The sequence below is a fragment of the Gopherus evgoodei genome, chromosome 7, assembly GCF_007399415.2.
Source record: "Gopherus evgoodei ecotype Sinaloan lineage chromosome 7, rGopEvg1_v1.p, whole genome shotgun sequence".
NCBI classification, from domain to species: domain Eukaryota; kingdom Metazoa; phylum Chordata; order Testudines; family Testudinidae; genus Gopherus; species Gopherus evgoodei.
The window spans coordinates 108,226,288-108,252,483 of record NC_044328.1 but is presented as its reverse complement, the minus strand read 5'-3'; the positions used below and the strand labels follow the sequence as shown (position 1 = coordinate 108,252,483).

Here is a 26,196-nt window from a genome sequence, read left to right as displayed (position 1 = left end):
TCAGAATCTGATCTCAAGTTTACTGAAGTCAATGTAAGAGAGGTTGAATCCGGCTCAAGGTAGTATTGCAATTCAGGGCAGGGGAGAAGGCGGCATTATAACAACATTTCACTTAAAAGCCTATTAAATCAACCACTGGTAAAGAAGATTGAGCATCCTTCGCTGCTGTCAAGTGTTCTGTTTTGTAACCTGCAAATCTCCACTTGAGGCTTAGAAGCATGATGAGTGGTGTCATGGCAGTCCCTCCTGGCACACTGCTCAATGAGCAATTCCTGACTGCACGCGTCATATAATAGCATGGAATGGAGCTTCTGCCCTTTCCAGGCTTAGCCCCTGGCTCTCAGAATCATGACCTGCCTGAGTCTGAGCCTCTGAGAACTATGCTGGGATGTATGTACCCATGCACTGTGTCAGGCAGGGATGGAGTTAACTGCCTCCCAAGAGAATGGAGCAGGGTGTTTTGCTCCAGCAGGAAAGAGAGGACTCCCATCTGGTTCATCAAAGCAGTTCCATAAATGAGAAGGAAGTTTTCTAGGGGAAGGAGGGAGCAGGGCTAGAAGACTCCTGATGACTCCTTGACCAGAAGGCATGAAGACCACAGAAACATGCCTTTGACTGTACTCCTCACTAGAGGCTTTAAATTACAACTGTTTAGTTCCCTTTTATTTTGCTTACCCCTGGCTGGAGTGAGCCTGCCTAGGTCTGAGAGTGCTCTCTCACCTTTGGCCCAGGTTCCCCTCTGGCCCACACCTCTCGAATTTCCCTCATTTTATTCACAAAGTTGCCTATGTTCCATATAAGTTTGGTGTCCCTTTACTCTTATGATTGATAATTATTCATCTCACATATAAAGAATCATGGGGCTGAGGTTGAAGGGAGTTATTTACATAGAAAGATGGAATCCCTTTGAGTGTCCTGCCTGAATAATGTTTTGGTGTTCCTCATTCTGGATCTTTGTCATGCAGTGTGCCCCCTACTGGGGCAATGGCAGGTTGAGAAGTGTGGTCTGGAAGTCAGCCAGCAGCCAGGGGCTCTCTGATGGAAGGTATTTGCCTTAAAGAGACAGTGCTTTGTTTCTTCTGTTGTTGTTTCCCCTTTTTAAATAGTATCTGGTATTATGGTCTTTGGCCATCCTTGTGTGAGTGCCAACAGCAAGGTGATTATGTCCAGGGAGCAAGCTGTTGAGAAAATACATCACCTCACAGAACAACCTAGTGACACTTCTTTCTCTGTTCATTACTGAGAGTAAATTAACTATGAACACCAGGGCATGCCAGCCAGATCTGACAGTATGTTTAAATTTGTTCCTGATTTTTTAAAAAAGAACATGTTAATGTTTAATTGACATGTCTAACTGACATGTTCCACTCCCTTAGTTGTATGTGCATTTGTGATAACGCTGCATGCAATCTTGGTGTGCAATTTTGCATCTTTCTGGACTGAAAAACAGTCCCTGGGACTGGTTCTCCTCTCATTTACATCTGTGTAATTCTGGAGTAACTACACTGAAGTTCATGGAGTTACCCTAGTTTTACACAGAGTGGGAAGAGAATCAGATTCCCTGGGTCTAACATCTGGACAGGAGACTGAGAGTTGAATCCTCACTTCACTCCCTAAAGTAACAGAGGGGCAAAACATGCTGAGTAAATCTATGCCCATGCGCCAAATCTGGATGCTTTAAGGTAAGCATTCCACTGCAGCTTGTGCCAGTACTGTCAACTATATGCTGTCTCATTGTCTGTTTTTAGTTCAGTGTGATCCAACTGGTTCCTGGTATGACAGTGTTGTTGCATCTTACTTCACAAGGGATTGAGCCAAAAATAAAAACCACAGTTGCGTTTCTCTGTATTAATATGTGGTCTCTTCCAGCATAAGAAATGCTGTAGGTATTTGCTTTCATGACTCATCAAGTATTTTCCTCCTGTCTTACAGTAACCTTCAAAAGGAAGCACTGTAAAATACACTGTGGTGCTCAGTTCTATGTAGGCAGGGAATTTGCATTATATGATCCTGATAGTCATATTCAGATCTTATACACTGCTCATGCTAAAAGACAGATTCACTATTGAGATGACTGTACTCCAGAAGAAACTGTGTATGCAGGTCTAGAACATGGCCTGCAGATGACCTCCTCTTTAATAGAAGTGCAACATGGAAAGGCTACCTCCATGTCCACAAAAGATGGACCCAATTCATGCTGGTACCTGTGGGCTCTATGGGCTGAACCACTGTATTAAAGAGGAGGGTGGCTGCCATATGCTCCACTTCATTCAAATAAAAGGCCTTGAAGTCAATGGGAATTGGGCACTAGGTGTGGCCTTGGACTCCCGACAAATTGCCAGTGTGGCCCTAGTTTGAGCCGAGTGAAACATAATGCTAAAGTCTAGGCTCTCTTGGCCTCCGAGGGCTATTTGGGACCATCTCTGCTATTTAAAAATAATTCTATTTGTACAAAGTTGCTGAAGTACAAAGTACCAGAAAAGCCCATTCTAAATTGTGCTCGGGGGTCAAACAAACCCAGTTCCCCACTTACCAGAGCTGCTGGAGATAGGCATGACAGGTTTCGTTCTGACAAGAGCTCATCAGCTGTAGGCAACTGGCTTCCAAAATCATCTTCGGTTAATGTAACTTTTTTTTTTTTCCAGTTTTGTCAGCTGCTACTACTATGTCCTGAGACAAGGACGTTCATACACGTCCGACATCGTCAATTCTCTACTTTAAAGTTAGACTTTTAAATTAATATTTAAATACAGTAGAACCACAGCGTTACAAACGCCTTAAGAATGGGGGTTGTTCGTAACTCAGAAATATTTGTGGTGCTGAATAAAACTTTATGGTTCTTTCAAAAGTTTACAGCTGAACATTGACTTAATTCAGCTTTGAAACTTTACTATGCAGAAGAAAACCATCTTAATGTAAACAAAACAAGCACAGAAAGTTTCCTTACCTTGTCAAATCTTTTTTTTAAACTTTCCCTTAATTTTTGTAGTAGTTTACATTGAACACAGTACTGTACTGTATTTGTCTTTTTTTTTAATTATTATTATTGGTCTCTGCTGCTGCCTGATTGCATACTTCTGGTTCCAAATGAGGTGTGTGGTTGACTGGTCAGTTTGTAACTCTGGTGTTCATAACTCTGAGGTTCTACTGTAATCAAAATCAGTTAGAGCCAAATCCTCACCCTCCCACCATCCTCATTCGTTTGGCTAGACCCAGAGCTTCCACACAGGCCAGAGAGGGAGGAATCCAAGAGTCAGCATCTGCAGAACTGTTCCAGGGGTGCACTTGCTCTTGCAGTTGCAAGAACTGCTGGATGGGGATTCTACACTGCACTTGAACCCCTATTGCATGGGGTGGGGAGGGACCCTGGGTGGAGCTGCTGGTTTTGCCACATGCTAGGCAAGATGTGTCCCTTAGAGCTGTTCGGCCAAGCTCCAGGGGATTTCAGAGCTTTGCTAAGCTTTCACAACGTGAGTTCTCATAACTGAGAGTTAGCAAATGGCAGGGGATTTTAGCCTAGGTTATTACCAAGGGGCCCTTTGTTCCTAGCTCTCCAACCCAGAATTGGAATGATCTATTGTAATATCTAGTCTAGAGCCAGGCAGTAATAATGCTTTCCACGTTTACCTTTCGTCCCATGATTTCTAAGTGCTTTACATACGTTAAATATCACCCAGAATGCCCCCAGTGAGGCAGGTCAGTATTGTTATCTTAATCTTACAGATGGAGAAAGTGAGGCTGAAGGAAGTTGTGCTTGCACTGTGAATCAGCACTGCCACAGAACTGGAATGAGTCCGGGGATCACTACCTATTCTATGCCCTAGCTAGCAGACAACATTGCCGCCCTCTCAAGAGTGCAGCAATGTTTCTGTCTGTCTTTCTTTTACTTACAAGGAGGGGGATGGATGAGATGCAGTGGTGAATTCCAGTGAGAGCTCTATGGCTCTCATATAATAAATAACATGGCTGGACATTCAAAATATTGTCTAAGAGGTTTTGCAGCTGAGGAAATATTCCAATTACCATTGCTCTGATCAGAAGCTCTCCACGCTGTAGTTCTTATAGCTATAAGAGGTACGATTTACATTTATGGCTTCATAAATCCATCCTGCCTTGATCCCGGGGGCTGGAGTAATAACCCATTAGCAGCCCCTTTCAACCCAAATGATCCTGTGATCATAAAAGATTTAGAGACAGGTCAAGCCTAGGTAATTTGAAGAATAAAGATTATTTCTCCCCGCAGGGACTGTACTGCAAAGTCTAACCTGAAGCTCTGCATAACCCTTACCGGACTATGCAGACAGCAACTCAAAGTAAGAGAGTAAGGAGAAAATGACCCAGCCATAGACCCTGTCTGACAAAGGAAACTGAGTTCTGTGACTGTAGACTTAGAGACCTTCCAGAATCAAATCATTAGTAAAGTTATAAAAAGAAAGATACCAGGGTGTGAAATTAACTTCACTTGTATATAGCTAGACTGTAAACAGATGGAATGCATGGAGATAGCGAGGAAATGCAACCTGAGATCAGGTCTGCAGCCCTTTGATGTCACTTGTGCACGGAGTTAAGACCACTTGATTGGCATAATTGCAGACCTTGTGCCCCCTCCCTTGGCCGACCGCCAATGTTGCCCTCCATGGTGTGCTGTTGAGAATAAAATCACTGGGTACCAGGAATCCTAACAGTTCTGGGCACAAGCTGTCCCCAGCTGGGATCACAAAGACATTTCTTCCCCCCCACCGCCAGCAATATCCAAGTAACATTCTGGAGTTCACACAGCCTCCCATGCAAAATCTTATAGTAGCTACTGTCAGAGGGAATACAGGACTGCGCCTCATGGCAATTTAAGTTCCTGCTGCAGAGAAGTCAAGATTGTTTTTATTCTACTAAGCAGTCTTTGAATCCCAGAAATCAGAGACAGACTAGACCATTAGGGCTCACTGAGCTTACCCATAACCATAGCAAGATTGTTCCTTGTAGAACTGAGCGCTTTGTCCAAACCAACTCTAAATTCCTGCCAAGGCTTCCACCATCCCCCTGTGGGACTATACTGGAGTCTGATTGACATTATTAGGGAATGTTGCTAGCCAGACATTTTCGTTTCCTTTTATTACATGAGCTGTTGCTTCTCGCATGCAGGACCACCCTAATCCTTGCTCTTATTAACACTGACACTTGATTATTTTCACCCCTCCCACCCCAGCCTGTATATATTTAGTCCTTTTAACCTTTCCTTATAGTGCAGTCCTTCCCAGTGCTATGAACAAATAGAAGATTTCTGTTCTCACCAACAATGGTCTTTTAACAGTTGCAAGAACACAATAACGAGCCTGCTGAAAAATCCCAAACATTTGATGCATTTTTAAATCTACAGCTCCAGCTGGTTTCTTCTTGTTAAAGTAAAAATTTTATCAAGTCTGGAATCTAGTGAGAAAATTAATGGAAACCATAAGCATTAGTGGATTTCTGTCTGAGGGGACTTCCGACTCACCACCGAAGCAAACCACATACAAAGTAGTAGCAGGGTACTTCAGTTAGGAACATCTAAAGAATCTATATAAGCTACAAGAGCAACATCTTTCCCTTCATTTTGATCTGACTTTACAGATAATTTAGAGCACGCAATTCACCTACTGGTCCTCTAAGTTTCAAAGCATTGTGAAAGACTAAGAGGTATCTACACATTCTGTGCATCAGAAAGGGGAGACTTTATGGGAGTTCTGAATATACCTGCACAGATGTGAAGCACTGAGGGACTGGATACTGACATTGTACTTAAGCAAACTGAGTGGCTGGGAACCTCCCCATTGTGGGGATGGAGGGAGGGGGCAGATTATTTCGTCCTTCCTCCCAACGACAGCCGCTTATGTTACACTCATAAGGAGCACTAGCAAGTCCATGTAAAAGGAAAAAAATATTGCAACATGTACTGAAAAGGGATAAGAGGTAAGTAAATACAAGATTCTGTTGCTATCTACAAAAATGTAAACACCTTAGTAACTCTATTAGTTGATACCCATCTATAAAAGTGAAATAGTGGTCCTTTTGGGCTCTGGTCATGTAACGCAATCAAAGTAAATATAAAACTCACCACAACAGACAAAACAGGCTAGGGTCTACAATGAGGGTGGATGGAACACTTTGAACTTTAATAAATTAAAGTGCTTTGCACGTGAAAATGAAGCCAGGTTCTCTATCCTTCAGTTTCATTTTCTTTGCCTCTTAGCTTCATGGATCCCTAAGGCTATCACATCCTATCTAAAGTGTGTCTCCAAAACAGGCAGCAATCTCCCAATCCACAGAAAAGATAACATCACCAAAACTTGGCTGAATTGGCAACGTAAATTTGTTGCTAATGAGTGATTCCTCAGTGTGTCCCCAATAAATCAAAGACCTTCCAGGACAACCAGTGTAGACATATTCTCTCTTTTCTTTAACTATCATCAAAGCTTAACAAAAAATAGGTTTCCTCTTTTTAAATTAAACTGAAGGCAACACAGAAAACTTTTCAGTACTTGGAAAATAACTTCATGAAGTGAGAGGGAAGGTTGAGAGCACACATAAGTACTGTAAGGGTTAAAAACCTTACAAGAATGTTTCAGTTATTAAAAAACAAAAACAACTACAAAAAAAAACCAACCCTCAAACCCAACCACTCTGAATTCAGGAAATTCAGAATTTTAATTAAATTCAGAGGTTAAATTTCAAAGAAACCCAAATGTTATGAATATCTAGAAATGCATAGCCTACCTAATCCTTGGTAGCAAGGTCAGCCAAACAACCTTAACTCTGCCCCATGTTGCGATGCCCTGAGTAAACCCAGAAACTTTGAAATAACATTTTCCATTCATAACAAACAGTTTTATCACACAAAGGACCACAAAAACTTTGAAATAACATTTTCCATTCATAACAAACAGTTTTATCACACAAAGGACCACAAAAACCAGACACTGGAGACAATTGAGAAAATCTTTCTATATTACAAAGGAACTCTTCATTTTTCCTCTGCCAGATGCTCTCATGCTTTATCGTAGGCTCAACACAAAACAAAGTAATGTTTGACTGACTATTTTGGGAGATGTAATGGAGAATGAAGCATTCTTGTGGCATTAATTATCAGTTTGGGGAAATTTTCCAATAAGGGACATTTTTTACCATTTAAAACAGTCTGTTACTGTGTTTGGACACTTCTACTGGAGAGTATGCCCAAATAATATAACCTGACTCAGAACAATTATTTGCAGTGTTGTTGTGGGCATATTAAAGAGACAGGGTGGATGAGGTAATATCTTTTATTGGACCAGCTTCTGCAGGTAGGGTGATCAGACAGCAAATGTGAAAAATCAGGACGGGGGTGGAGGGTAATAGAAGCCTATATAAGGAAAAGGCCCAAAAATCGGGACTGTCCCTATGAAATCAGGACATCTGGTCACCCTATCTGTAGGTGAAAGAGACAAGCTTTTGAGTTACACAAAGCTCTTCTGAAGGAAAAGCTTTGTAATATAGCAAGGTTTTCTGCATTGTCTCCAGTATCTGACTTTTGTGGTCCTTTATGTGATAAACCTGTTTGTTATGGATGGAAAATGTTATGGCAAAATTTCTGGGTTTATTTTTCTGAAGAGCTCAGTGTGGCTTGAAAGCTTGTCTCTTTCACCAACAAAATTTGGTCTCTCTCAGAACAGTTAGTAAGCTGAGTATCTTTATCGGTTGCAAAGTCAATGATGATGCTCTAATTTGGATACTGCTATTCAAAGAAGGTAAGAAAAGAAAAGAATGGAATTGTTCTCTGTTAATAAAAGAATATTTGCAGTTGTCTAGCCTGAAAGATATTCAAGGCGACACAGAGTGAATACGCTTCTCTTTATACAGTGCAATAACTCCTGACAGGTACCTTTGCTTTCAAAGCTCCTTTTCCATCTCGAGATGTGGCTTCTCTCCCTATTAAATTTACACTATAAAGTGCTGTGTCTTGTTGCTGTTTCCATTTCCATCCCATTAAATATTATTTTTTAAATCTGCGACTTCAATCTTGTTACAAGTTTTCTTGTGAGGAGCATAAGGAACTAAAGTAAAAAAGCAACAACAGCCCCACAGTCCAGAGTGCCCAGATCTTTAAAGCTCTGGCATTCAAACAAATGGCTTAGGTGTGCACTAAAATTCTGCATAGCTCCTATGTGGAATAACAACAGAAATCTGGGTGGCTACAGAGGCAGCCTCGCATACAATAGGGAGTCTGCTCAACACACTATATGATCTTTCTCATCAGCTTTATGCCACATGAGAAAAAGAAACACTTTCCACCTGGATAACTACATACATAAAGCCTGACTAGCCTCACTTATGCATGTGTAAATCAAAAGGAAGTCTATTGAAATTAATGGCGTTACAGTAGTGTTAAAATTGTATAAGTGAAAGGAGAAACAGGCCCATACTGTCGGCAAAGATTTTTCTGCCCTGACCAACTGCCTGTTGTTAAAGCCAACCCTGTATGTGGTATTTCATTCACTCTTCATACAAATCACAGCTTTGTAAAAATATGACAATTAAATTGACTACCAGACTATCTTTATCCTAAGGAAACCTAGGGCCCATTTCTGCTCTGAGATGCCAGTGCTGAAACTCAATGAGAGTCTCAAGTGCATATCTAAAGGGAGAATGTGGATATTGGGTCTCGCTGAGGTTTTGCCATTGTTCTTGAAGACCAGATGAGTCTCTATTCCCCAAACTCTGAAGTGATCAGATTGGTGAGACACCTCAGGCTAAATTCAGAGGTAACGTGTACAATGATGTAATTTACATGTCAATAAGTGTGTGTCAGAGGGGCGGGAGACTACAGGCCAAATTATGGTCTTGATTTCAGTCAAGAAAAGCCAAAGATACCTAGCAGTGTCTACACTGTGAATTTTTCACAGCCCTGAGTGACAGAGCTAGGACAACCTAAATGTTAGGTGCAGACCAGGCCCAAGTTATATCAGCATAGATTCATACCACTTCTCCTACCACCCACCTTTGAATTTGGCCTCACTGCTCACTGCTACCCTGATCAATCTCATTTATTTATTTTGCTAATTTCTATAGCAGCTATGGCAGAGGCAGCTGCAGGCAACAATAAAAAAAAAAACAAAGGCTTGAAGGGGCAGGAGAGGGGCAAGCTGTGAGGGCAGGAAAAGGCAGGAGGGGGCTGCTTCAGGACAAGGAAGCAAATCATTTAAAATATTGTTGGGCTGTCCCAGTCCCTGGGGATTGCTAAGAGAAGTCTCTCACCCTTTGTTTGTGTCCTGAGGGAAGACCTTCAGGTTCAGTGAGAGTGTGAAAGACATACTGCCATTTCAGCATCAACTTGGGGTGATTCAGGGTAGCAGCTATGATGACCCTAGGAGGGAGGGGCAAAGATCCCCACCACAACCAGAGACAAGGCGCAACAGTGACCATCCCATAAGGTGATAATCAAAATAGAGTAAATGGTGACTCCGTAAGGACAAGGCTGAGAAAACCCAAGGAACCTGTGTGGCCATTTGATAGATAGGATAGATTAGACAGGCAGTACTACATGGTGCATTAATCGATCCTTTCCCTTTTACGCTGGTCTATAATTAATTTATTTTCTTTTTTCTTCTGCTGAACAGTTTTAACTCCATCCACCCTGCTACGGCCCTGATCTGCTATACGTCACATGCTGTTTCTTTTATAATACTCACCATGGTCATGAGCAAATACAAACAAGTTAAGTCCTGTCAGCATCTGGGCTAAGTCATCATAGCGGCCGCAGTGTTCCCCAGCACCATGAGCGATAAATACGAGGGCCCTAAATGGAGCATCAAGGTATAAAGCATTAACTTGGAAATCAGCCTACAAAGGCACCAGAGCTGTGGGTAAAAACAGCATCATAATTTTATCAACAAGCACCTCAGACATCAACAAATTCAAGCCAGGTAAATGTGGGGCCCAAGAGGCATTTAATTGATGGTACCATGGTGAGGAAGGCAACAGATTTCCATAAAGACCTAGGAGCATATGAGCAGGGCCGCCCAGAGAATTCAGGGGGCCTGAGGTCTTCGGTGGTGGGTCCCGGGGTGGAAGGACCCCCCACCACGGGTCTTCAGGGCACTTCAGCGGTGGGTCCCGGAGCGGAAGGACCTCCCGCCGCCGAAGACCTGGAATGGAAGAAGCTCCGGGGCCCTGGGCCCGGTGAGAGTTTTCCGGGGTCTCTGGAGCAAGTGAAGGACCCCACTCCAGAGGCCCTGAAAAACTCTTGTGGGGGCCCCTGCGGGGCCCGGGGCAAATTGCCCCACTTGTCCCCCCGCTCTGGGCGGCCCTGCATATGAGAAGAAATGACATCAAACGAACCTCTAACGGATGGCTTGATGGTAGCAGGCCTTTGGCTATATGTGAGCCAGTGGCGCACTGGATGGATATATTGTACTTTTCCACCTGGCTCAGCACGAGGCTGCCATAATGGGAAGCTACAGATCAATAATGTAGGTGGGTCCCTGTAACTCTCCTTTATCAGGCTAATTACATTCTGGACTGCACTTTGCTCCTATGGAAATCAATGGAAGTGTTGCGATTGACTTCAGTGGGATCAAGGTTAGGAACGCTCTCTGCAGGTTCACCTGGATATATTATTATTCACTTTCTGACTTACATTGCTGCACACACTGTTAAATGGTTACTGAATTTCAACAAAAATATGGACACAAACCAGAACCCAGGACCTGAGTCGAAGTTTGGGGAATGGTGGACTTGAGCCCAACATCAATGTTTTTACCTATTTTCAATTTCAACCCAGAAACAGCTACATTACAGAGATGAGTGAAGTGATTCCTAAACAGCTACAGCAACCTTAGGCTCACACAGGAGCGGCTCCAGGCACCAGCATGCCAACTGTGTGCCTGGGGCAGCAAGCCAAGGGGGGCTCTCTGCCGGTCGTCGCGAGGGCAGCAGGCAGGTTGCCTTCGGTGGCATGCCTATGGAGGGTCCGCTGGTCCCGCAGCTTCAACGGACCTCCCGCAGGCATGCTGCCGAATCCGCGGGACCGGGGACCTCCCACAGGCAAGCCGCTGAAGGTAGCCTGCCTGCCGTGCTTGGGGCAGCAAAATACTTAGAGCCGCCCTTGGGCTCACAGAGTGCAAACCACTCTGGGATCCTGCTGCATGAAAGGCGCTATACAAATGCTCATTACTAAGGACTCACATTTTACAAAATTTCTTACACATTCAGAGAAATATAATCAAATAATGAAAATAATGGTTTGAGTTCAGAGAAATTTTCCTGTGTCTTTACTGGACAACATTTACAAAGAATGTTGATTCTGTTGTAAAAATAATTATGGCCTGGTCAAGTGAAACGCCAGAAGTTTGCTCTGATTGATAGGTCTTTTTTCACCCCTATTAAATTTTAGTGTCACAAATCTGAGTTGTTCATTTAAAGGTGCAATCTGTTGTCAGAACACTTGTAACCACATCAGAGACCAGAGACTGATACTTCTAGTTTTTCAGTATATATAACAAAATCCCAAGATGAACTAATAATAAATGGTAACAACAATTTACATTTAGTGAAATCTTCAACTCTGTTTTTACAAGGGTTTTTGATACATCTGTAAAAGATGTATTCACACAAAGAAACTGGTTTGATCTTAGTTATATTTAAACTTAGAGAAAATGCTAGATGCTGTAGTAATTACTGCCCCATCTCTTTGATTAACACTGATTGCAAAATAATTGCTAATGCTAGGCAACTTGACAGACCATCCATTTGACCTAGACAGGTTTCACAAAGCAAAGTGTAGATTCTCTAACAGCTATATAAGGTTATCCTGACATTTCATTAATGCTAATCAGTAATGACAAGTCCCGGAAATGTAGCATCCCTAGCCCACGGTGTTAGAGAGCACCTGATAGGCCACACTAAGGGTTCCAAAATGACCTGTCATACAATAGTAATGCCTTGAGTTAACATTTCCCTTAGAAAAGGCTAAGAGATCTTAAGCCTTCAGAACATGGGGTGTAGGGCGGGGGAGAATTCTGAAGCAAACTCAAGATGACTAATGCACATGCTTCAGATCCTGCTTGCTTTGCTTGTCTACAAGTTGAACACCAAACCAAAGGGAATAAACCAAAGGGGATAAAAAGGAGAATTTTTTGCCTGTTTATATCAGACATTTCCAAGGTGTCCCTCACCATGGTCTCCAGGCACAACGTGTAGTTTCTCAGATGACAAGTCATTTAAAATACCAATAACATACCAGGTGACCTTCATGGTATGAAATCCCTTGTGAAGTGAGCAAGCTGGTAAAGTGAGAGCCTTGTAGGAAGACATTAATTGCTACTTTATCTTGCAATTACACTGGAGGCTAAATTTTGCTCTTATTCATACCCATGCAGCCTCACTGACTTAGAACCAGATCAGCTAAGGTGTTGAGCAGCTTACTGATATACGTGGAAATAGAGGGAGTTCAGTGCTTCACAAAATTAAGGCTATAAAGCCTGATCCTGCAGCCTTTACTCACAAGTAATTCTTAGTCCCAACTGACTGCAACGGGACTAGGATATAGAAGTTCCAGAATTGGATCCTTAAAGGTCATGTGGCAGGGACCTTGTCTTTTATTTGCCTGCAAAGCATCATGGATAAAATTCTCAAATGCATCTGAGGGTACAAACACCCATGGCTAGCCTGTGTCAGCTTACTCAGGCTCAGGGGGGTGGTTGTTTTGGGGGCTATAAAACTGCGGTGTAGATGTTCAGATGCGGCTCTGGAATCACCGTGGACTCCCTCCTATCATAATGCCTGTGAAAAGGAAGAAATACAATACAGCAAATAGGAAACTGTTTTCAATTTTTATCTTAATGTTCCTTTTTTGGTGTCATTTAAAATTAATACAGATACAGTGCAGGCTTTAGCACTTTGTAGGACTGCAGTGTTTATGGACCTGGCAAGCAACTGCAGGGTTGGCCTCATAGGAAATTGGTCTTAGCATGTTCCTTCATCTCCAATTGTTGTCATTCTGCCCGCAAGGCCATTTGGAAGTGACATGGCTCGGGTGGAAGCCAGTGCTCACAGCTTGAAATGCTTTTCTGAAGACTGAGTTATGCCTGAACCATGTTAATTTCATAGGCTCCATGAGCTCAGCCAGAGGAATGCTTGTGGCGCTTTGGATGCTTCAAATGACTCTGGGTGTGGGATCTGTAGTTGCTAAACTTTGTGATTAAACATCATTTTGGATTCAGTTCAGCAAGATACCTAAGCTGATGCCAAACTGTAAACATGGGTGTAATCCCAATGAAATCAATGAGACTACACATGTTCTTAAGTACCTTGATGAATCAGGGCCATTATGGATGGTAGTGGTAAGATTATGCCATTACTTAGAGAAAGCTGGTGCATGTTTGGAAAAGAATTTTTTTAAATGTACACAATGTTTAATTGGCATATTTTTGTAGCCATCTCAGCAAAAGTAGGTCTCAGCTCTCAACGCTTTGAACACTTGTATACTTACCATTATAATTACACATCCTGTAATATGTTATTTCTTACTTTTAGCCAGCAATTTAAATTATGTTGCTCTCAAGTCCAGGACACTATGATCCCTGTGCCAGAGGACAGCAGTTTGCAGGGAATGTATTCAGTCCTGGATCAGTGCCAAGAAAACACTGTTACACTGAGAGACTGGCACTGTTTTAAGGGCTGGTGTCTTGTGATCCCTACCCTTCCCCAAAGCTAGAAACAAATGTTTCATACCATTAGAAAATAGGGATTCAAGTCTAGTTGGGCCATGAGATATACTGTCTTGTATTATTTTATTTATCAAGATAGAGACCACTACAAGTATGAACTAGATGGGGTGGAGTGGAGGGGGAAAGCAAGACTGTAAGCAGAATGATGTGATTGTAAAATCTGTTATCTTGTGACCAGACAGGGCTAAAGGCATTTTAGTTGGACCGGCACGCATTCTTTTAGGACCAGAAAATGTCTCCAAGCCCTGAAACTAGACCAGTGATCTGAAGAAAAATTTCACTCCTGTTTATACTATCAGAAAAAAAACACAAGCCAAGACCCCAATTCAGGAAAGTATTTCTACTCAGGGCAGTACTTAACCACATGCTTATATTTAGCAACCTGCCTAAGCCCCATTCAGGTTAGTAGGACTTACTAAGCACGTGATTGAAGTTAAGCACATAGTTAAATGTTGTCCTGAATAATGATAGTCTGCAGCACATGCATAAATGCTTTCCTGAATCAGAGCCCATCTGACTTGAGCTTATGGCATGTTAATCCATGCTAGACAAGTCTATCTTTTTTAATATATATATCAGATACATTTTTTACAAACCTATTAAATTACACAAAAAAGCTATGCTAAAAGAACATTATTAAGGGTATGTCTACACTACGAGATTATTCCGATTTTACAGAAACCAGTTTTTTAAAACAGATTGTATAAATTCGAGTGCATGCGGCCACACTAAGCACATTTATTCGGCGATGTGCGTCCATGAACTGAGGCTAGCTTCGATTTCTAGAGCGTTGCACTGTGGGTAGTTATCCTGTAGCTATCCCATAGTTCCCGCAGTCTCCCCTGCCCATTGGAATTCTGGGTTGAGATCCCAATGCACGATGGGGCAAAAACAGTGTCACGGGTGATTCTGGGTAAATGTCATCACTCAATCCTTCCTCTGTGAAAGAAACGGCAGACAATCATTTCACACCCTTTTTCCCCTGGATTGCCCTGGCAGATGCCATAGCAACCATGGATCCTGTTTAGCCTTTTGTCACTGTCACCGTATGTGCACTGGATGCTGTTGACAGATGCGGTACTGCAGTGCTACACAGCAGCATTCATTTGTCTTTGCAAGATAGCAAAGACAGTTACCATCCCTATTGCACTGTCTGCCATTGTAAATTGGCGGTGAGATGGTGGTTATCAGTCATTTTGCACCATTTGCATTTGGAAATTGGCGATGACGGTTATCAATCCTTTTGTACCGTCTGCTGCTGTCATGGATGCTCCTGGCTGGCCTCGCTAAGGTCGGTCGGGGGCGCATGGACAAAAATGGGAATGACTCCCTGGGTCATTCCCTTCTTTATGTTTTGTCTAAAAATAGAGTCAGTCCTGCCTAGAATATCTGGCAAGTGTACTAGAGAACCAGAGAGCACAGCTGCTCCGTGTCAGAGCCCCAGAGATCCCGCAGAAATGATGAGCTACATGCCATTCTAGGGGGTGCCCCTGCAACAACCCCACTCGTTGCTTCCCTCCTCCCCCAATCCTCCTGGGCTACCGTGGCAGTGTCCCCCCATTTGTGTGATGAAGTAATAAAGAATGCAGGAATAAGAAACACTGACTTTTTAGCGAGATAAAATGAGGGGGAGGCAGCCTCCAGCTGCTATAATAGTCCAGGCAGGACATTAAAGGGTACGGGGGAGAGGAGAGCAGCCTCCTGCTGCTTTAACAGTCCAGGGAGTACAGAATCTTTTCTTTAGACATGAAAGGGGGCGGCTGATGGAGCTCAGCCTCCAGCTGCTATGATGAGGACGGTTACCAAGCCTTTAGTACCATCTGCCAGGAATGACCAGGAGTCATTCCCATTTTTACCCAGGTGCCCCCGGTCAACCTCACCGAGGCCAGTCAAGAGCACTCACAGGATGATGAGAACGGTTTTCCACCATTTTGTACCATCTGCCATCAGGAAAGGAAGGGGAGGGGATGCTGCTGTTCAGTGCCGCAGCACCGTGTCTACCAGCAGCATGCAGTAGACATAGGGTGACATTGAAAAAAGACGAGAAATGATTTTTTTTCCCTTTTCATTCACGGGGGTGGGGGGAGGGTAAATTGACGAGATATATCCTGAACCACCCCGGACAATGTTTTTGACCCTTCAGGCATTGGGAGCTCAGCAAAGAATGCAAATGCTTTTCAGAGACTGTGAGGACTGTGGGATAGCTGGAGTCTTCAGTCCCGCCTCCCTCCCTCCATGAGCGTCTATTTGATTCTTTGGCTTTCCGTTACGCTTGTCACGCAGCACCGTGCTGAGTCCCTGCTGTGGCCTCTGTCTATCATAGCCTGGAGATTTTTTCAAATGCTTTGTCATTTCGTCTTCTGTAACAGAGCTCTGATAGAACAGATTTGTCTCCCCATACAGCGATCAGATCCAGTATCTCCTGTACGGTCCATGCTGGAGCTCTTTTTGGATTTGGGACTGCATCGCCACCCGTGCTGATCGGAGCTCCATGCTGGGCAAACAGGAAATGAAATTCAAAAGTTCACGGGGCTTTTCCTGTCAACCTGGCCAGTGCATCTGAGTTCAGATTGCTTTCCAGAGCTGTCACAATGGTGTACTGTGGGATACCGCCCAGAGGCCAATACTGTCGAATTGCGGCCACACTAACCCTAATCCGACATGGCAATACCGATTTCAGCGCTACTCCCCTCATCAGGGAGGAGTACAGAAATCGGTTTAAAGAGCCCTTTATATCGATATAAAGGGCTTCATCGTGTGGACGGGTGCAGGGTTAATTCGGTTTAACGCTGCTAAATTCGGTTTAAACGCGTAGTGTAGACCAGGCCTAAGGCTGCAAAGTCAAACACCCAAGAGTTAGGACATTCCAGAACTAAGGTTGTCTGGGTAGCCTTAATTTAGTGTCCTGGTGCATAAGCCATTGTGATACAGTCATTAATTCCATGATCGCATACTGTTTTTACCAAAGGACCCCTGCCTCATTCAGTGCACGGGATGGACCTGTTCTGGGATAAATTAGAATTGTGTGGTGAAGGAAGCTGTTGTCTGTAGGACTCCTGCTTCATTTCTTGAAGAGGCTGGAAGGTATGTCTTATCTGCAAGACTAGGACAGGTGGGTCTAGGCCTGTCAAAGACTAAAGACCTACCCCCTCAACTAAGGGAGAGGAAGAGCTAGGCCCAGGCCACAGTCGAGTATGTGGGACAACAGATGAAAAAACAGGAATAGGAGTGAGGTAAAATCTTGAATATCAAGGATCCTGAGGGGTACGCCAAGCAGAGAACCCCTGACAGCATCCACCACTCCTCAAAGTAATCCAAGGTGTCAGTGGGGACTGCCCAGAGGAACTCTACCTGGAAGTGTGATCATATGAGGCACTAGTTGGAAGGTGTGTAGTGAATACGGCAGGGGACTGCAGGAAGACAAATGATAGTCTTATGGCTAAGGCAGATGAATGTTGCCCTGGAGAATTAGAGTGTATCCCTGCCTCTGCGACAGATTTCTTATGTGATGCTGGCCAAGTCACTTAAACCAAACTTTCCAGGTGATCACTTGCGGTCTGATTTGCAAGAGTGCTGAGCACTCACAGCTGCAGCTGAATTCAGTGAGAACTGTGCTTTGAACATATAAAGTACTACATCCTTAGTACTCTGAAAAAATCAGATCTTAGGCATCTAAGATTGGGCACACACTATCGGTGGATACTTTTGTCCAAAATCTCTCTGTGCCTGAGCCGCCCCTCTCCCCCTGTATGTAAAATGTGGATAACACCACCCCCTCACTTTGTAGGGATGTTGTGCAAATAAATTAATTAATGTTTGTGAAGCACTCAGGTACTATAGTGATGAGTGCCATTGAAAAGCCCACGAGGAAATTAATAATTCTGTGTTCAGAGCAGGCTTTAAACAGGGCGCAGTAAATAAGACCTGGGGCCATTCAGTGAACAATGAAGATAAAACAAAATATTAAATAGCTGCTTGCTAAATGAGCACCATCCATTTTGTGCACAGAAGCCTGTGCAAAAATGGCATGTGCTCATGTCTTTAAAGACTATCATAATGCATATGCATAGGGGGCTGAATAAAGATTGCACAAGCATTTCCAATTCTGGAATTTCCTAACTTTTGAGTGCTTGGCTGTGCAACCTTAAACGTTTAAGACAGCATTTGTGTATATATATTTATCATATGTGGTGCAGTGTCTGAATAGCATCATGCAGCTGCAGACAGGGCAGAAATCATGTTGACACTGACAGGGTGTCATCTTGACATATATGATCCTGCAGCTCTAGAAACAAGACTTTTAGGAATATGGATTGTAAACAAAACTAGTGAAATACTGCAGTGTTATCCCCTGAAATCTTTATTCTAATCTGTGGGCCAAATTCTGCTCTCATATCTGTATACTTCTGGAGTCATTCACTGGCTCCAATGAAATCACACCAGATTTACATCAGAGTAAGACATTTGATTTTATGTTAACAGGCAATCACTTACTTATTCATAGGCATCTCCGTATGCATTTTGCACAGGCTTGGGTCAGGAAAATGTAGTTCAAGTCTGTATTGCACCTGTAGGAAGTGCAGCATGCAAGGCACAGCCCAGGGGGAAGAAGGGACAAACGTAGCTTTAAATCTTTTTGTCCTTCTGATTCTGGTACTCTGGGGCTCAAAACGGCCCTTGGCATAATTTAGGCAGTCTGAAGGGGCTGCTCTGAATTATGGCTGCCTCTCTGCTGCTGCCCCTGGCTTGTGGTGCAAGCCGGAAGGGCCAAAGGAGTGGATGCTACAGCCTCCCACTCTCCTGTCCCCTACCCTGGAGTTTATGGAGTGCCAGCATAGGGCCACACAGCTCCTATGTGGGGTGGGGCAGGGGGATTCTCCTCTGGCTGCTACGCTTTGCCAAAGCAATGTTTTGGGGCCAGAATCCCTCTCATGATGCCCCACAGCCATTTTTATGAATATATTAAAAACCTACAAACTACACCCTCAAAGGGCTGCATCTACACTCCCCCTGCCCGAAGCGTCACTTGATTTACTGGACTTTGAGAGCACATGGAACCCTGCAAGATCAGTCCCCCGGCATTGTAGAAATTTCAGGCCTAATTCTACAGTTGTAACGTTCCACATACATGAGCACTTTCTCTGACTTTCATAGGACTACACACTAGTAAGGGTTTGCAGATCTAATATCTTACTGGAGCCCAAGATAGCAACAATTCCTTCATTTACATACTGTTGGGATGACATTTTTACAGCAGACATGACCGCTAGAGTAGAATAATGTTGGTAGGTTATTCAATGATCCCAGAAAGTGTTGTTGCTATAAATCAATAGAGCTGAGACAGAATTGCACAGCACAGATAGATTTCCATACAAAAGGCTCCACTGGAATCCATCTAGAGCCAGCATGAAACAATGCAGAGAAACAGCTTGGAATGTATGATTTATCGGGCCGTTTGAAAAGGCAAAACATCAATGTGCATAGCTCGCAACTGATCTGCTAAAAAATGCAATGGGGCTGAAGCAAACGATGGAAGGATTCTCTGGACAGTGCAACTGAATGAGTAAAGTGATTCCATGCAGATCTCTGCAATGTAACATTTTAATAATGGATGTTTTGTTTAAAGGATATTATCTTTTAGGAGACACTGGACTTAAGTCTGAGGTGAATTATGTGGTGTTGTAAAGTAAAATTCCCAGGCCTAATCTTCCTTTCCCATCCCATTCCAGAAGGGGTCACAAGGATCCTGTCACAAAGTCTTCCCCAACTCCCCCTTCCACCATTTCCCCACCAAGGTGGTGGGATCTGCCCCCGTGGAACAGACTGCAAGGTCCACTGTCCCAAACCTGGCAGACTGATGGGCTCTTTGGAAACACAGACAGGCTAGACAGAATTTTAAAGGACTTTGTGCTTGAGATGCCTCTCACACCAGTTTTATGCTATTGTAATTCCATTGATTGCAATGGGATTAGTCCTTAGTTTCACTGGAATAACTAAAAGAAGAATCAGGGATCCTAAATCTAAATACACAAATGCAGGCTCAGGTCATAAACAATTGAGAAGTGCATGAATATAAACTCTTTGTACCAGGACTACTAACTCATCCCTCCCCCATTAGGATCTGGTTGTTTATGAGCCAGACTAGATTCAGTTTTGTACTGGGTTTTACTCTTTGCTGTGCTACAGACTTGTTGTGTGACTCTGGGCAGGTCAATTCACCTCTTTGTGCCTCAGCCTCCCTCTCCCAGTGTGTAAAATGGGGATCATGTACTTGCCTATCTCCTAGGAGTGCCATAAGGATTAATGCATTGACATCTGTACAGCACTCTGAGACCCTCAGATGGAAGATGCTATAGATAGCTTATGATGGGCTGGACTAGGCCTAAAGGGCCCCTGAGGGAAGCCTCAGGGTTCTGCCACACCCATCCCAAAAAGGAACTGTGGGAGAGGTCCTCAGAGCAGCCTAGAGTGGTTGGGAGGAAGCAACCAATCAGAGGGGCTACTAGAATGGCCAATTGGGGGCCAGGAGGGCTATATAAAAGGAGCTGCAGAAGAGCACAACAGTTAGTTGCTGCTTGGAGCTGGAAAAGAAAGAACTATGTGCCTGGCTGGAAGAGCAACAGGACCAAAGACAGTCTGCTGGCAGGGACTGGGGGAGCAATGAAGGAGCTCCTCGCTGGCTGTTGGGACTAAGTAGGGACTGAGTCTGAGGAGGGCCACAGGATGATAGTATCTCCAGGGAGGAAGCCCTGGGAATATGGCCCCATACCAGGACTGGACTACTTAAAGACTGAGCCTAGGGAGGGCTAGAGAGACATCACCAGAGGGGTGCTGAGAGGCCCTGGTAAACTGTATACCCCAGAAGGGGTTTGCTCTGGTTCTTATGCAGTGTGTGTGACTCAGCCAGAGGGCTCAGTTGCTGGAAAAAAACACCTGAGAACCACCAAAAGCACCAGAACTGAAAGAATGCAGATGTATCCAACCAGAAGGGTGCTCGTGAGAGGTGGGTGCTGACCTTGTTACATATGTACCAAGTGTAAAAGAGAGGCCCAACCTGCAAAATCCAGCTCTGGATCTGAACTTCCCCAGAGACCTGTCACTAGTACTAAGATTCAGGGGGAAATTTTCAAAAATGCCTAAGGGATTGAGACACAAGTCCCACTGACATGCAATATGACAAGCAACTTTCTATCACATTTATGCCACATTCATTTTCACTTAAAATGAAGTTGTTATGGATGAAAGATAGCTGCATGGCCACAATGCCATGGAAAAGGACGAATGTGAGAGCTAGCTAACAGCTGTCAAATGCAATGGGTAAGAGCTAGAGTTGCCAGAAGGTTACTGACCCAGCCCCTCCTCCTCCACCACCTTTTAAGAGGCTTGTACTAGCCTTGAAGGGTTTCTGAAAGGCCAGAACTTGCAGTTCAGTGGGTCAGCTTTATGAGTGGTTCATTCTTAAAATCAAAATGCAACGGGTGCCAGCTGAGTAGATGCCTAGGAAGTAGTAAGAATAGTGCAATGAAAGAGGCTGAGTTTTCAGGGCATGAGAGAGCTACTTTTAAAGGGCCAGAAGCCCTATGCCAAGAAATCACTAATATTTAAGGCTATTTTGTTTTTTTGCCAACCGAATTCAATATTGAAACCTGTTGATTTAATAACCAGACAAAAAGCTTTGCTGTTTAAAAGTGTGGTTCTGTTCTGGGAAATGACTGTAAAAATGACCCTTTCTTACTCAGCCAATCTGCTGGCAGGGTGTATTCAGAGCCATTTCTACTGACTCCTCTGACTAAGTTTTTACTCATTTTTGCTCCTGTTAACCCATAGCTGTGCTGGCTTTGCAGAGCTATGTGTGGGGGAGCTAGACACTACAGCTGCTCAGACATGACCTTCGTCTTGCATACAGTTTTAGAGAGGTAAGGTGCCCCAGAATGCCAGTGCCCCTAGGCACGTGCTACTGTGCCTAATTGGAAATCCAGCCCTGGACATGCTGTGGCCATTTATTCAGTTCTTACTCAGGCAAGCTGTCCAACTGAGTTCTCAGCAAGTAAGAATTTCAGCTTTTTGTCCCCTGTGAACTTCAAAAGTGTCTGTATCCTTTTTTATAAAGCAGGATTGCACATTTCCCACCCAGTGGCAACGGTTTGAAGTAGAACATATAAATGTAATTCACTATAATACTTGGACCAAACTGTACGGTTTGTAACTAGGCAACTTCTATCATAATGTGCAAAAAGAACTCTTGATTATTTCCTGCATAGGCTCAGTTATCCATCCTCACATTTATCCCTCCTATCCAACTTAGTCTGCAGTCCTCTCTGGCTACAGAAGTCTTCATCTGTTATCTTCAAGCAAAGTAGATAATTTACTTTTTATAAAGTATAGATTTCAAGGGTAATACAAATCCCCATGTATCCAATTTCTCCTGGACTGATTTCAAAGAGGCAATGGGAAAGGTCTTAGAATCCTATATGCTTTGGAGACCGAACTTGAAGGACTGATTTATTTCTTAAGTGTAAGGCAGTTAGATATTTTTAAAATATCTAGAGGTTAAGCACAGTAATTTCAAATGAGTAATTCTCTCAACATATTCCAGAACTGCATGTCAGCCCATGTCATCTATGAAAAGGCTCTTTGCAGTGAAAGGGTATTTTACAAGCTGTGTCAAAAGCAATATTAGGAACTGATCTATTGGGAAATTAGTAATATCATCAGCAAAGCATGCGCCAAAGGTCTGGGTACGTTCCAATTAATTAAATACTCCATGTCTGTTACAAACCAGAGAGGAGGAGAATGTTGAGTGTAAATAGTTAAATGTGACAGTTTATAATCCTGTTAAGCCAGTGATTACTGGAACATGTGCTTTATGGGTTGAGTCATTTTCCATGCTTTGGGTATACAAAAGCTTGTGTTACTGGCACATTAGACATTATAGTCCATCTACAGCTGATTTACAGTTAACAAAACTTTACATACTTTTGCCTACTGCAGAGTCAATCTAGCTGGGCATTATTCCTTGGTCACAGCTACCTACCTAGCTAAGACTAGCTACCGTAGACTTGTTCCCTTAAACATTTCCACCATTGCTAACACCACTTCAGCTTTACCTGTGGTCACAATGGTGGCAACATTAAGTAAAGAAGGAGTCAGTTGCCACTGGCATTTTAAGCACTGGTCTTGTAGATTGGCCTTCTACAGGGTTAGCTACAGTGCTTAGAACACCAGCAGCTGAATGGTGCACAGCCTCCATTAGAGCTCCACTGGTAGAATGACAGCTAATGATAGCAATGATGGGGAAACAGCCCAGTGCAGACAGTCCCTGAGTTGCAATTACTTAGGGCACATGCAAGCAAAGCTAAAGGCACGTTGGATGCATTTACTGCAGTATGGCTTTAAATAGAAAGGGAAGTCAATACTCATTTACAGTATCTGGCAATCACTGAACCAAAACATACATGCACAGCTACAGCAAAGCAGAAATAACACTTAATGAAATGGCAAGCTGTTATTCTGCTGAGGGAATGCTGTGTCTTATATGCATTCTTTCATTAGAAACTGAGAATACTGCTCATCTTTGCACATTTAAACTATAACAATGTCAGAAGCAAACAATCAAATACTATGATTGTTAACTCAACAGCTGCTGGACTCTGCTCCAGCTTCTGTGCTGTGGTGAAAGGAAGCAGCGTTCCTTTTGGACTGCCAGCATACCAAGATGTCATAGTTAGTATATGGGATAGCACTTGGGAGCGTGCCTCTCACTAGGTTTGGAAGGGCCAAAGGATTGCCATCTGTCTGCAACGTTGCAGAATTGTCCAATCCATGTCTGGCAAGCAGGACACTTTTCTCAGTCTGAAAATGATTTGCGGCTGGCAAAATGTGATGCAGTCTTAATGTTGCATTACAATGTGATGCTGCTTTGTATGACGTCACTACGCTGTGACATGACTCTCCTTCCTGATGTAACAGAGAGTTTGTATTCCAAAGTGGGATATATTCAGCTGCTGGTGCCTGGTGCATCCCAAAGTGGTGATGCAGACTCCAAAAGGTGGGAAGCAGTAAAAGCAGAAACTGCAGTTTTTAAACAAATAAACATTCCCTAACCACTGCAGCAAAAACCTGAAAATGAAACTGGTGATAAACAAAAGTAAAACTCTTTATTGATTTCCATTGCCCTATTTGGGAGCATGCAACCAGTAAGCAACTAGCATAAATAATAACAGCTAGCTCCCATACGGTGCTTTTCATCCACAGAACTCATGGTGCTTTACAAAAGAGGCAAGTATGTTATTCCCATTTCACAACTGGATAAACTGAAGCACAAGAAGTGAAATGCCTTGCCCATGGTCACACAGCAGAGCAGTGGCACAGATGGAAATAAAATCTAGAGGTGAAATCCTAGCCCCACTAATGTCAATGGGAGTGTTGCTATTGGCTTCAATGGCATCAGGATTTCACTCTAGGTCACCTGAGTTCCAGACCAATGCCTTGTCCACTGGGCCACAGCGAACGGCAAAATGTATTTTTATAAGTCTTCCTTTCTGTTTTGATAACCGATGGAGGTGTTAGTAATGTAGAAAGAGAAATGTACTTCTTTACAATAGAAGGTATTTTTAAGTTTATGGTATCCCTTGCTAAAATCCTTTACAGTCAGCCTGAATGATGGTTTATATGTTGACCTACTGAATATCCCTTTAATGAAATGAGATTATAAATGAAGTTCATAATACAGTTTTTTAATATTCCAAATATTGTAAAATAGCTTTCATGTCAGATTAAAAAAAAAACAGCTTCACCACTAAGTCAGCTAGATGTTATCTCTAGAGGAGCTTAATTACTTACTGCTTCCTCATCACTTCTCATTCCTTCAGCCCAGGAAATTAAGCCACCACAGATCTGCGGAGTTTGACAGGTGAGTTTGAAACCTCACTGAATTGGCATTGAATAACAAAGGTAAAAACATTAAAAAAGGCCCATCTGTGTAGCTGCAGAGAGCTGACAGACACTGCAGATTAAATCATCTTTCTAGTCTCAGATAGGACAGTCTTTTCCACCCACTTAGCCTCAAGCCTGAACAGGGAAGAGGGAGATAAAACACAATAGCCTCTTGTTCAGCTCAGGTCAGTGAGTTTGTCCTGAAGAGAGAATACTAATCTTTCTTCCTTGTAAACGGTGTTTGTTTACTGCACCTTCTCTTAATCTATCTGGCTGGTACAATCTATACACAATAATAGAGTACACAATTACTGTATTTTATTCCTTATGAGTGTATGAAGTCCTTAAAATTCTGTTGATCTTCTTGCTCTTCTTCCTTTATCTGATCACCATCCGGGCGGCTTATTCCTAGGCTTGGTCTGCACTACCAATGTATGTCGGTATAACTACGTTGCTCAGGGCTAGGAATTTCCACACCCCTGAGCAATGCAGTTTTACCGACCTAACGCCTGGTGTAGACAGCACGATGGGAGGGCTTCTCCCATCAAAATAGCTACCACCTCTTGGGGAGGTGGATTAACTACGCTGACAGGAGAAGCTCTCCCATTGACATAGATAGCATCTTCACTAAGTGCTACAGCTGCACTGCTGCAAATGTAGACAGGCCCCTAGTTGAAAGGTAGAGTACACACCTTGAATCACAGGACATCAGGAACAAGACACCTTCAGGGAACGCTGAGTAATATTTTTCCCTTCTTCTCCAGAACCTTCCATCTAAGGACATCAGCTCTTGTTACAAATAATTAATTTAACCTTACAATACCACTAAGGCTTATTATGCCTATTTTATAGATGAGGAAATTAAGATGTGGAGAGATTAAGGGCTCACTCCTGCAAACCACTGGTCATGAAAGGTCCTTGCAAAAAATGAACCCCAGACTACTACAATATCAAACACTGTATTAAGACACAGCCGATCACTGTGTTTTGACTGTGTTGTTTGTATGTTGACTATCTGTTGTCTTTTCAGCTTCTGAGGCTTTGTGCCTTCATCATCTTTTTTTATGGTAGTGTCCAGAGACCCCAATCACTATGCTAGGTGTTGTACGAAGACAAGTCCCTGCTTGAAGAGCTAAGCGCCTGGTTCCACAGACTTACATTACGTAAGGAGTCTCTTTGGTGTCAGTGGGAATACTCGGGTTGTATGGGACAATTCAGTGTAGAAAGGTCCTAATAAAATAAATGTTGTTTTTGTGAGCACTACCAGCAACTTCCTACAACAATAACAACAGTTCCATTGATTTTACTGGGATGCCCTGCGCCAGTAAGGGAGTGCAAGATCAGGTGTTAAGTGACTGGGTGGTCGCACAATAAGGCCTGTTCTAGAGCAGTTTTTGTACCATTATAACTATGTCAGTTGGAAGTGTGTGATTTTTTAATTTATTTTTTTACTGATACAGTTATATCAGTACAAGCTCTAATATGGATGCAGTTATCCTGGTATAAAGGTGCCTTATTACCT

General features: G+C 43.2%; 1 protein-coding gene across 4 annotated transcripts in view; it reads right to left on the bottom strand.

Annotated features, from left to right (window-relative positions):
• MGLL (monoglyceride lipase) overlaps positions 1-26,196 on the bottom strand; it is an 84,700-nt gene that overhangs the window by 46,230 nt on the left and 12,274 nt on the right. For 3 of the 4 annotated variants that reach the window (XM_030570903.1, XM_030570902.1, XM_030570901.1), the window contains one exon: positions 9,702-9,808. The exons of the other annotated variant lie outside the window; for it this stretch is intronic. In XM_030570903.1, the coding sequence (XP_030426763.1) occupies positions 9,702-9,808 (107 nt within the window). The remainder of the gene's footprint in view (positions 1-9,701; positions 9,809-26,196) is intronic. 4 annotated transcript variants of the gene reach the window in all.